The sequence below is a fragment of the Opisthorchis viverrini genome (genome assembly GCF_000715545.1).
Source record: "Opisthorchis viverrini unplaced genomic scaffold opera_v5_495, whole genome shotgun sequence".
Classification (NCBI taxonomy): Eukaryota; Metazoa; Platyhelminthes; class Trematoda; order Opisthorchiida; family Opisthorchiidae; genus Opisthorchis; species Opisthorchis viverrini.
The window spans coordinates 91,404-103,753 of record NW_008752150.1 but is presented as its reverse complement, the minus strand read 5'-3'; the positions used below and the strand labels follow the sequence as shown (position 1 = coordinate 103,753).

At 42.5% G+C, this 12,350-nt stretch overlaps 1 protein-coding gene across 1 annotated transcript in view; it reads left to right on the top strand.

Annotated features, from left to right (window-relative positions):
• Window positions 1-10,650: 10,650 nt before the first annotated feature.
• Window positions 10,651-12,350, top strand: part of T265_11380 (hypothetical protein) — a gene marked incomplete at both ends in the record, with an annotated part of 85,018 nt that continues 83,318 nt past the window's right edge. Inside the window, 2 exons of the mRNA XM_009178019.1 lie at window positions 10,651-10,925; window positions 11,361-11,476. Coding sequence (XP_009176283.1) covers window positions 10,651-10,925; window positions 11,361-11,476 — 391 coding nt within the window. The remainder of the gene's footprint in view (window positions 10,926-11,360; window positions 11,477-12,350) is intronic.

Genomic DNA, 12,350 nt, shown 5'->3' with positions numbered 1-12,350 from the left:
AGATAATTTGGCAATAAGTTGAACTACGCAACAACAGACCACTCAACATGAATTTATGAGTGTCATTAGTTTATTATCTGATCAAGGCCCTCCAGACAAGTAAGTAAAGACACGACATTCAGGTTCACTGGGAGACAGGGCTTCCGACATCATTAGGCTCAAATCCTTCGATTCGTTTGTGGGGCTCAGGGATGTGAGTGACTCGCTGAGATGTTCTACAAAAGGCTGTTTCTACAAGCATGTGAATTCAATGACGGAATGACATTTGTATTGCACCTGTACTCATAAAGCGCAATGCATTGTTGGCGTATCAATCTACATTTCCGGCACTGCGAAGTATATGGCCGGAGGATTTTCAATTCGTTCTCATATGTCAACAAATGAACACGTTTGGCTTTTTACATTTGGAAAAAATGATAATAGTAATGATGACCAAGATGTAACACACTTCCGTTGTCTAGCTGTCATGTCATCCGAAGAAAGTAGGAGGACCGAGATAGTACCAAGTTGCCCAGGCCTTCAAAAGATCAGTCGGGAGACAGAGTTTGGGTTCGAACCATGGACCTTCTAGTCAGTAAGTTCACACCTTAACCACTAAACGCATTATGTGATTTTCCTGTCTGCTGATGCTGACAGGTTGGAGTGTTAAGCATTTTATTATATTCAGCGGTGTCTCATCATCCATTTAGTACTATTGCTTCTTTCATTTTGTAACCCAAACAGACAGCAAGTCACCTAAAAGTGCATCGAACTGTTCACATGGGGTACGTTTGAAAGAGACATAGTGACAAAAATTCCGTGTTGTTGGAGCGTGATGCTTTTGGCGTCCTATAATGGTCCTGTAATGGTCCTATTTAGTGCCGTCATCTTGAATTACATCTGTTATCACCTGAAATCGGCGATGGAGCTACATAAGTATAGATGAAGTAGAAGGTGAAGCGAGAAAGCAATTAGGGAAGAAATCAGCTCCAGACGGTCGGTGCTGGCTTCGAGTCTGTCTGTGAAACGAAGGCGGCAAACCAACTGGTCAGTTACTAAGACTCCAGTGCGTGAATCCAGGCAGGAAAAGGTTTACTATTGCCACTAGTCGTCACCAGTAGACAGCAGAATGGGATGTACTACCAGGACAATGCATTACTTCATGCTTCTCCTATCATCCACAATTGACTTGTGTTCCGTTTCAAGTGAACTTATGAAGTGACACCATTCCAAGTTTCTAGTCGACTTGGGGAAGTCAAAGACAATGTTCATGAAAAGCTTGAAGGAGTCAGGTTTACAAGGAGACGAACCGTATACCGTCCGGCCCAGAAACAGCTCTTCGTCATTCTTAGGACCACCACATTTGAGCTACACTGAACAGTATGTGCTGAAAATGGGGAAAATGTTTATTTAAGTTGACATATTCTAAACAACTATCTCCACGTGCATGAAATATTCTTTGACGTGGAGTGGAAATGAGAAACGGTTTGGCATCTGACTGATCTGTCTGCAATTATTTTGAAGCTAAATTCGATATTAGACGTTAGGTCAACATGAGGCAAACCTTACGTGCTTGAGGTGTGTGCGTACTGCCCACCAGCTAGATGGGGACAGGTGAATAGCCAATGAGGAAAAGCCTCCTTTCAAGAGTTCATCGAGTATCGAATCAGTATATTCTTCTACTTCAGACAGTACAGAATTACTCCGTGGTGTTTAAGCAAAGTAAATAGCAGTGGTGCATTCACCCAAAGTTGCTGGTTTATTCCTGACACTTTCAGTCGTCATCTGTCGTTTCCTTTTCGAGAGGGCAATCATTCCAAGTCCAATACCATAAAACATTTTCCACATGCATACTCAAGTGTACGTGCGCGGACTGCTAAATAGGATATGCTGATTTAATTCGTCAAAAATCGGTAGCATTATTGGGTCCAAAGAAAGGGTAATTTTTGATTGTACAATTTTTCACCATACAACAGGGACTACTGAAATAAAGAATAAACCTTTAACTACAGTTTATATGCTTAGACTCAATTGGGAGGTCGACATGGACTTATTCCACTTGGGAGTTTATCCTTACGGGCAACTATTAGAGATATTTTTCGAAGGAATTTCCCACTTCCTAGTGCTCCAGTCTTCGCGTAGTTGCATTTCATTATCATCAGTAAAAAGAATAAAAGATCGTTGGTTGATTAATGACAGTGTGGGCTAGCCATCATCCGATTAGTACATTCAGACAATTTGTTTTCGGCAAAATTATACTGTGCTCAGAAATCTACTTAGTTAACTGATAAAAAAATACAAAAGGTTACGGGTCGCGGTTTTTCATGTGCAGCTTACTGAACGCTGCCTGCATGACCTCAAATCCTTGAGTTCAAACAGCTTTCCTAGCACAGCATTTTCAATGTCCTGTTTAGATAAATCAAGTAACTGAACTTGAAGCCATTTAGCAAAGTAAACTAACGAACGCAGCGAGTTCAGAGACTGGCATGATACCATTGACCCCATTACGCGATACGACAATCGTTAGAAAAGCTTCGTGTCATGGAAGTAGTTCATCTCTCTCTTTTTAGTATAGTAGCGCGAATAGATTGTGCTGGTGAAAGGAAGAAGGCCTTCGCTGCGGAGTTATTCATTAGAATATGCCAAGTGACCGGTTACAAACCATTGGACAGGGAAGCAAAACTCTGAGTTGCATCTTATTTACAAAAATTAGATATCCATCTTCTCCTGAACACGTCTTCTTGAACTTTCCTAGACATTCGTTGACTCCAATCATTCATCGCTCAGATCCAAGCAAATGTTACAAAGCGACTCCACAAATCCCGCAACAGATCTCCCCTTTTCAAGAGACGCAAAGCGAAGTTCCACGAACAACATATACTACTCGCGTGCCTCCCCATCAGCAGTATCACCGTCACACTGGTGTCATGTGGGGCATCGAATCATGTCCGCCAAAATGAAGCCCGAGTACCTTCCCATTTTGTGGGACCGATGACTCATTAATGCTTCTTCACTGGGTTCAAATCGCCTGGTACCAGATACGAACCACACCTCTGTTCCTGAGGGAACTACCACGTTTTACTACCGGATTTGCAGGTCAGGTTAACTTGAGGTGTGGACGTATCGCATGGGTTGTATATCTTCAAGGACTTGAGTGAAAATTACAGGTGACCCCCGAAAGGGTGAAGCTAGAATAAAAATACGGCAAATATGGATAAAAAGCGAAGGTTGTAATCGATGGTTCCAACAGTGGGTAGAGTAAAGCCTGAAATAAATCACTACGGCAAAAGCGATTTAATCACGTTACATTAACAAAATGGTTGGTCAAAAGACCAAACGGAGTTTAAAGCAGTCGTATAAAAGATGAATGAAACAACCACACTCGCCTTGGCTACCTGACCATAAACGAATTCAACTTGTGAATTTATTGAAGAGTGGATTTAGTGCGCTTATTTGCAAGATCTGTTCGCTTCAGTTTAGCTATTTCTAACCGTCAAAAATTCAAACTGATCTGCTTTGTTTCGAGGACCTGGAAGTGACGGGCTTGTCAGCTGGTATGGGACACTTTCTATTACTACCAAATTGACTGCTATTATGCTGCATACACAAACAGCTCTAAAGCCTTATGGGTCAGTTATTTACCAGAGCGGTGGCTCATTGAGGACGGACACTGTTCAAAGGATTGAATAGTGATGAAGAAGAAGTGACTTTCATGTTTTGAGCGACTTCATTATCCTCTGGATCTAGTGGCCCTATCTGATCTGTATCATGAATGAAGCATCCCTTGATGTGGAACTGCTAGCTTGGATTGCACCTACAATACTGACCAAGCGAAGCTCCAAACCAACCCGCAGACAGCCCAATCAATCACCAAAACACACTAAACTTCTTCTTCAACTCACAAGTGACACAAGACGCACCGCTTACTCACCTCCTATAGGTGCCATTGAGCAGGTTACACCTGAGGTTGAAGAGCTTGGTGGTTTTCCAAGTGATGTCGGTTAACCGCCCAACCATGAGGCTAACATAGGTGTACTGAACGCATCTATTTTCAGTTTGACTAGACCACTCTCCCTAATCAGGGCGAGACTTCTCTCGTGAAGTTTCAACAACCAGTGGCTTAACGCAGCTCACTTATTAGCAGATGCCATTTTAGCGGAGATCTGTCGTGGACCGAGCCGTAGCCGAAAAAAAAACAGTTCAGGAACTTGCGAAACAAGGCAAAGCTCAGCAATTTTACGTGGTGGTTACAAAAACTGTCGTAATCACTGTAAGTCATAGAACAGTAAATCCAATCCATTAGAGTCAGCCCACAACCTCTTGGGGCAAATACGAAGCTTCTGTATGCATGTCTCAAAAGCAGGATCGTATGTTGTTGTAACGCTGTTCCACTGTTTCCCATCGATAACACCGAATCACTGGAGGATAACGCCTTCAGGACGATGACTGTTATGTTTTTCGGTGTTTGATGCCGCAAGCTTCTGTTGATTAAGGGCTCTTCAAGATGCCTTATGCCACTCTCTATTCAAAATTGCCGTCCAAGGTTTTGTGAAGAGTTGTTTCTAACTACCGCTTTTCTTCACCTGAGCCTTTTTGGAACCGGATACTTGATTGATTTTTCGGGACCCTAAGGATAACTTTAATGTCTCTTCTGGTTGCTTAAGATGTAACCAACTCCTCTCTAACTCACTTCGCAGAGTAACACATCTGTCATTCAAATTGCTATGGCTGGTCAGGTAGGCGCAGTCCTCGAGTTTCCGTCAACCTTACGTTCTACTTGAACCCAAATTGGACTGTTTTTAAGAAATACACTCATTTGTAAATCAAACTTGTTTTCACGAGAGGCTCAACCGATCGCGGGCTGTTGAAGAGTTTCCAGCAAACTTATGAGTAGTTTCTTTTATGAAAATATACTGCGATATCTCGAACATCGTGCCGGCTGAAACATGAGGCGGTCTGCGTGCAACACATTCAGTTGTAGAATATCATAAACCAGAGATTCAGTTGAGTCTCTCCTGAAAACCCAATTGATTTGCTAATGATTGTTCCGGCTGCAGTTTTATTCCGTAGGATTACTACGCCACTTGTGTTGTCACCTGTGTTCTGGTTACGGTCAACGAATTAATTCCTACGATGCACAGTGCAGTAGTTATTCATCGAATTAGCTGATTGATAAGCTCAGAGGGTGTATTTCGAATGGTCATGTTGTCTGCTAATTCCTGGTCCCCTGTCCACTTTGGCTTATATACCCAAAGGAATCGAGATGTTTGCTTTAAGCTAAAACCTTCAAAACAATTTTTCAACCACTACTCTGCGATGAATTGGTTGCGGAAGCGAACAGCTGTAAAAAAAAAGCAATTAAGTCACCGTATTAGACAATTTTGTACTGTACCCGCGGACAAACTCACCATGTTTTTTAGTAATAAGTTTTTATTTGTTCGATTTGTGTAGTGTACGGTTTTTGAACACATCTCTATAAACACAGACTGACTGCGTGTCTATTGTGCTCTCCCGACCGTGTGCTCACCCATGACCACAGTTTAGTCAGTATCAATTATGTGACGACCAGCAATTTCACTCTACACCCAATCATAACTCAGTAAGGTTGTTTGCAACAGGTATTGGGCTACCTGATGGCTCGTGTAGCGATGAAAGATAGACTGAGAGTTATTTTGATATTCAGCTCCAATAGTAGTCGATCTTTCACTCCATTGCGTATAATATAACGGAATGTTTGGAATAGTTTTTAATTACGTGAAGGTAGCCGAATTTCTTTTGGGGGGGCGAGCCAATCTCTGACCCCAATCTCCTGTTAAATGGTAAAACATCCACACGATTTCATCCATTTGGTTGTGACCTCTGGCGTCAGTCAATTTGTAACGCATCTTCGTGGACTCATTCTTTGAGAAATTTAGTAGAGTTAATTTACTATAATGCACCGTGAAAACTCCTGAGGGTTTGTCTATGTGAATGCGAAGTTGACCTATTTTATTGCGATATTTCGCCTTCCGTGTTTTCAGCCGTATGGTACCCCGTGTTTTATCCTTGTTAGGTTGCCGCTAAATGGTAGAAAATGCCACGAATACTGCATTATTTACGCAAAACTGGCATGGTTTGAAATCTTGAAATAAACCATTAGCGATATGGAAGATCCATATTTTAAGTATACCGTGCTGCCAAGTTAATTGCTAGATAAGAACCAGAATGCTTTTAAGTGTAATGGTAACCGCTTGTTGTTTGTAGCTGGGGGCTGGGTATACTAGCGCTGGCTCGGTTGACACGGAGAGATGAATAATACCGGTGTAACGGTGATGCTACTTATGAGGGAGGCGTGCGAGTAGTATGTTTTGTTGTAAATTCGCTTTGTATCTCTTGAAAAGTGAGATCTGTTACGGAATTTGTGAAGTCCCTTTGTAGCATTTGCTTGGAGTTGAGTTAAAGTCAATGAATATCCAGAAAAGTTCAAAAAGAAGCGTCCAAAGAGAGGATGGATATTCAGTTTTTATAAACAAGATGCATATGAGAGTTCTGCTTCCCTGTCCAACAGTCTGTAACTGTTCAGTTGGCATTTTCTGATAAATGACTCCGCAGCGAAGGCCTTCTTCCTTGCACCGGTATCGGGTGACATACCACTATTCTGGTGATAAATGTCAGAGCAAGTTGAACTCGAGGTAGAACAGTAGTTAAAGTATGGACTTTCTTATCTGAAGGTCCGTGAATCGAACCCAAAGGAGAATCCCAGTAGCTCTTCTTGATTTGGGCACTCTGACATTATAGTAGCCTCAGTCCTTTTTTTCGAATCGCATGAGATCTGGGCACCCAAAAGGATTCCGTAGTTGAGCAGCTGTTTACTCTTGAATTGCCGAGTTACTTTGATGAGTAAATTAAAAGTTGGTGCTGTGATAATTGTTGGCGTATACTTTTAAGATTGGTTCTTGTGCAAGACGTCAATTTTTATGATATTTTTTTACCTCAAGGGAGATCTCAGCCTAGCCTCTTTTAAATCATTTGTTTATTTAGTTGGCTGCTGTGCAACATGGAAGGACAATGGTTTTTTCTCTTTGCAACGTCATCTTGGTCTTTTGGTCTTTTGATGTAAACATATCCATTTGACCGGCGTGTCTATTGTTGAACTACTTCGATTATTTTTTCCTCGTTGGCAATTTGTTTCGTCCCGCTCAGTAGCAATTATTGATGAAATTTGTTATTGACAAGGGATGTTTTATTTCGTCAAAAATAAGCAACTACGTGGAACTAATATGAGCCGTTTGGGGTTACCGTGACAACTGCATCCTTACTTTAGGAGCCTTAACTCTTTCACCGTTGACTTATCTGATCTTACCTCAGTTTATTTCACAAGTTTGTTCTGACAGGTGATACTTGGAAATTTAGTCGAAATCATCTAGGATATAATTTTTTGCTGCCCTCTTGTTGCAAACACTACTTGGGTTTTCTTTAAACGAACTGTCTGGTCTCAGGAAAGTACTAGTGTAATGGTGATACTACTGATGGGGGAGGCGTGCGAGTAGTATGTTTTCTTCTTGTATATTCATGTATCTCTTGAAAAGTGAGATCTGTTACGGAATTTGTGAAGTCCCTTTGTAGCATTTGCTTGGAGTTGAGTTAAAGTCAATGAATATCCAGAAAAGTTCAAAAAGAAGCGTCCAAAGAGAGGATGGATATTCAGTTTTTATAAACAAGATGCATATGAGAGTTCTGCTTCCCTGTCCAACATTAACTGGTCAGTTGTCATTTTCTAATAAATGACTCAGCAACGAGGTCCTTCTTCCTTCCACCAGTATTGGGGATTTATGGTCATAGGAATTTCTCACCATTTCACAGAGCGCCATTTCTTAGGATGATTTAATCGCTTCTCCGAAAGCAAAGGGATTGCATAAAATCTAGATTGTGATGATGAAAAAATGGCAGATGTAACATAAACCGCACTTTTGCAAGACACATCTGGTGAATCTAACATTACCTCTGACAGCAGTCATTACACATTCGGTATTGCAGTGAGCAGACTACCATTTAACGGCGAATAAGAGCTTATCGAATGCTAGGACATAAGATCTAAGAAGACCAAGTCATCAGACAGTAGGTCAACTCTGGATTGATCGGCCCGGGTGCTGCTTGCGTGTCCAGACCCTGAATGACCTTGAGCATCCTATTCTACTGTCTTGCATGTACTGTCCAGAAACCACGCATTAGTGCATTAATACTGTTTCCAGGAGATCTGCATGGATTCGTCCCAAACAATCTGTACACCACATCCCACGCGTGAATGCGTAAAACCCTGCTTAGAATAGTGAAAATGTACCACGTTTACTAAGTATTTCAGCACAGAGCGTGTGAGTACAGCCCATTTGGGTTTTAGTGTAGACGGGGAAGAAATTACGGTCCATTAGGAAGATCCACATATGGTCAAGGGACAGTTTATATAAGGTACCTTGTATTGTGCACACTCCATCCTATAGATCTGAAAGGTTGGCTTCCTGGAACCTCAATGAAATAACCAATAAATCGAGCAAATAGACTGATTCAAATATGTATACAACCCATTAGGGAGAAAAGATTCTCACCCTTGTTATATGTACTAAATGCACCAACTGATTTGCACAAATCCAATTCCGAAATACTGCATGTTGCAGAGCAACAGGCCATCATTTACTGAATCGAAGAACTTCCGAAATTTTAGCACGTTCATACTCTTGGGTTTTTTCTCTGCTTGACAGTGATTTAACCTATGTAGTATTAACGGTTGGTCAGACACGACTTCATCCCGACAAAACCGTGCCAGTCCTCAGGAGAAACTTGTTTGTTCTTATGAATGTACACTTTATATATGTTCAGCTTTAGCACTCTTACGGTGCCTAGCTGCCATGCCATATGAAGGAGGCACGAGGGCTGGGATACTGCCAGGTCGCCCAAGCCTAGACAGGGGAAGTCGAGAGGCCGAGGTCGGGTTCGCACCAGACCTTCTGTCGGTAAAATTCGCGTCTAACCACTTGGTCCATCTCGCCCCAGTGTCCTTTTTACTTCCCATCGTAAGTTTGCCCTAAAAACAGAGGCGTCAGACTTACTGCTTTGTAATTTCCCAAATCCCGTGCAATCGGAATATGGTCTAGGCTGAAGATCTGATAAGATTACGCCAAGTAATGAGTTAATGCATGGAGTGTAAAACACCGTACACCTCCGGAAATCGAAAGGCTGCTAAGTTTGAATCAGTTGAAATAATACCGGCTTTGCACTCATGCGTTGCTATAGTCCTCTACACAATAACCTAGTAATGATGTTGTATTCACTAGTGGTGGAACGTATTTTCTAGCTCAGCGAACGAACCAGTGGATATCAAAGCCACATGGGCCGCTGACATTCTCCTCTATAACTTCTGCGCCGCTTAGATGTAGAATAATTCTGCTGTTGTAAACTTCCATCCTGTTATCGTAAATCCACGTCAAACTATTCAATGAGTGACTGACGCGCATACATACCACTCACCCGTTAACAGAGTTGAAGGAAGACGTTATCTAATACACACTCATTTGTAAACTAATTGGTTTTTTCGAGAGACTCAAATGATGAGCCCCAAAAAGGGCGAAACAGGTCGTGGGCTGTCGACTGATTTTCAGCAACCTTATGAGTACTACATTACAAAGATATACATGTATCGCGACATCTCGAATATCGTAGCAACTGAAACATTAAGCGGCCTGGTGCAGCACATTCAGTTGCCTGAGAACACCACAAACGAGAGATTCAGCTGGGCTCCAGGTGAGTCTCTCGAAAAACCAAATTAGTTTGCAAATGAGTTTATATTCGCTAATTTCGTGCAATTTGGTTTGAAGTAGAACATAAGGTTGACGGAAACCAGGGGACTGCCCCTACCTAATGAGCCCCAAAAAGGACGAAACCGTTGGTGGGCTGTTGACCGATTCTCAGCAACCTTATTAGTAGTATATTACAAAGTGACAGTGGTACTCTATAGAGACCAGAATGAAACGATACTTCAACAGCCATGTTTTATCGTCTATAAGATTAAGGTAGTAGGTGTCTCAAGAGTATTCTCAAGCCATTATAGGACTTGCTGCGCTTATACGTGCAAACAAAAAGGTAGAATTCGAAGTGTCACAATCTACCCGGTGATTAGAAAAGTGGGCCCCCGGAGAGTTGATGCCATCTACGACAAAAACAGAATACTCGAACATTGGAAGACGTTCAAGGAGGGTGGATAGAGTGACTTCGGTGGGTGTGAAGGGGAATGGTAAATAACGCATAAAAATTATCTTTTGTTTGGAATATTTTGCTTGCAAGCACAAGTAAGCGGCGCTGGAAATTTGGGGAACAAGACTGGAAGTGCTTATGGTAGCAAGCATATTGCATTTTATGCGAGAATGCATAGACCTTAAGGTTATTCGATGTTGGAGTATCGTCGCCTCCGAGGAGACCTACTTCTTACTTATGCCCTGTTCGAACAAGGTTTGGCCAAGAGTTTCTTCACCGTTGACCCAATAAACCCACGGCGAGGACATGGTAAGGAGATTTTCAAGCTCCACCCGCACGCTTTCATCAAACAAAATTTTTCGGGTAGTCGCTGCGTGGAATAACCTTCTCCGACAGTTGTCCACGCTCCATCTGGAACCCATTTTTAAGCATTATTAGACACTTTTTATGCGGGTCCTGGCAAGCTTGCTTCCCCGCGCTGACTACGTAAAGAGCAGTGCTACATCCTTTCTTCATTTGTGCCTTTCAGGTGAACGGCAACCGCTAAACGACAAGAAGAAAGCCGACCTGGAGCTTGCTTCCGCTGACTACTTAAAGAGCAGTGCTACATCCTTTCTTCATTTGTGCCTTTCAGGTGAACGGCAACCGCTAAACGACAAGAAGAAAGCCGACCTGAGAAACTTGGAAGCAAGCCTCTATCCCGCGTATCCATTCGTGAATCCGTGAGTGTGTGGACAAAAGGAAATGATTCTTGTCACTCTGTCTCCCCACTGTCTGGGAGAAGTCGGAAGGTTCCAGGGATTCTGAGAGCTTTGCGAATCATGGTGAAGACCAACAGAGTCTAAACATCACTGGAAGTCATCAGAAAGTCAAGGCTTCAAGAAATACTGCACTTTTGCGGTTGAACCTGGGCTTTCTTGAACTGGGTCCTCTGACGGGACGATTACTGAATCTAGAGTCTAATCTCTAGCTCCCGATTTCTCGGCTCACAACGGGAACCCAAAAACCTTCGATAAACCGGGACCATTTCTGAGGATTGCTTACCCTCGGGTCGTCCGCAAAGAACTACAATAGGTGTTCTGGTTAAACAGGAGACCAGCGGGGGGTTTCGTATGCACCACGCTTTGTTTTGCATGATATTAAGGCATTTGCTCTAGTCATAAATCCACCTGCGATGGGACAACAGAATTAGAAAAAATGACGGTAACTTTGTTGCACGCATATTTGGGGCGTGAGAAAGCAACAGAAGCCACAGATTTAACTTTGAACGAAAGTAAGAGAATTCATTTGTAAGTTGCGTCATGCACATGACGAAGTCTAGGTTAAAAAGTACCATGTTACCCAAGATGAAAATCAATGCATTTCTGGTATGGGCAGTTCAAAAGCTCTCTTTTTGGGAACTTTTGTGCCCGAAGCTTTTAAAGGGTTACAAAGGTTGTCTGATTCAGACATATTCAGTAGTTAGTCTGGTTACCATCCTAACCAACAATCTCCACTTCGGGAACACATAGAGATGATAACAAGAAGGAGGACAAACTTGAGTAACTTGGTCTGTAGCTGTTTGTTTGCGATTCTTACTGCTTAGAAGCTTAACACTTGCTTGATATATCAGTGTGGCTACCGTGACTGTTTCCAGGCGGCCAATAAAGACATCCATTATGCCACGCTAAAGTTTGTACGAGGTTTGTTGCTTGGAGCAGGGACCGATCTGATTTGATGTTGGAGACATTTTGCTAAAAGCCATTAACTTTTCTGTAGCCCCACAGTTTTTACTTAACTGTCTCTGGGCAGTTTAGCTGCGTCTCTGCCCGTTTTTCACCAACGGTGTTTGCTGCTGGTCACATCATTATTACTCGTGACATGGATGTCTACAATGAGAAAGAATGGAGGAATGGGTAACTTTAATGGCCGTGACAATAGGGGGATCAGTAGGGACGCCGCTAAAGATTTCGCCATCCCGTGATCTAATCCCTTGTGTAATATGGCGTCAACAGTGGCTTGCCGCACGCAGTTTGACTACGTACAAATAGATAATCACATATTCACTGAAGCACTCGCTCTGTCTGCTGCTCCCTAGCCAGCTACCCTATAGGTAGGTGCAAACAGTACTTGCCCACTCGCTCCCACTACAGGCCCTCTTATGGAGT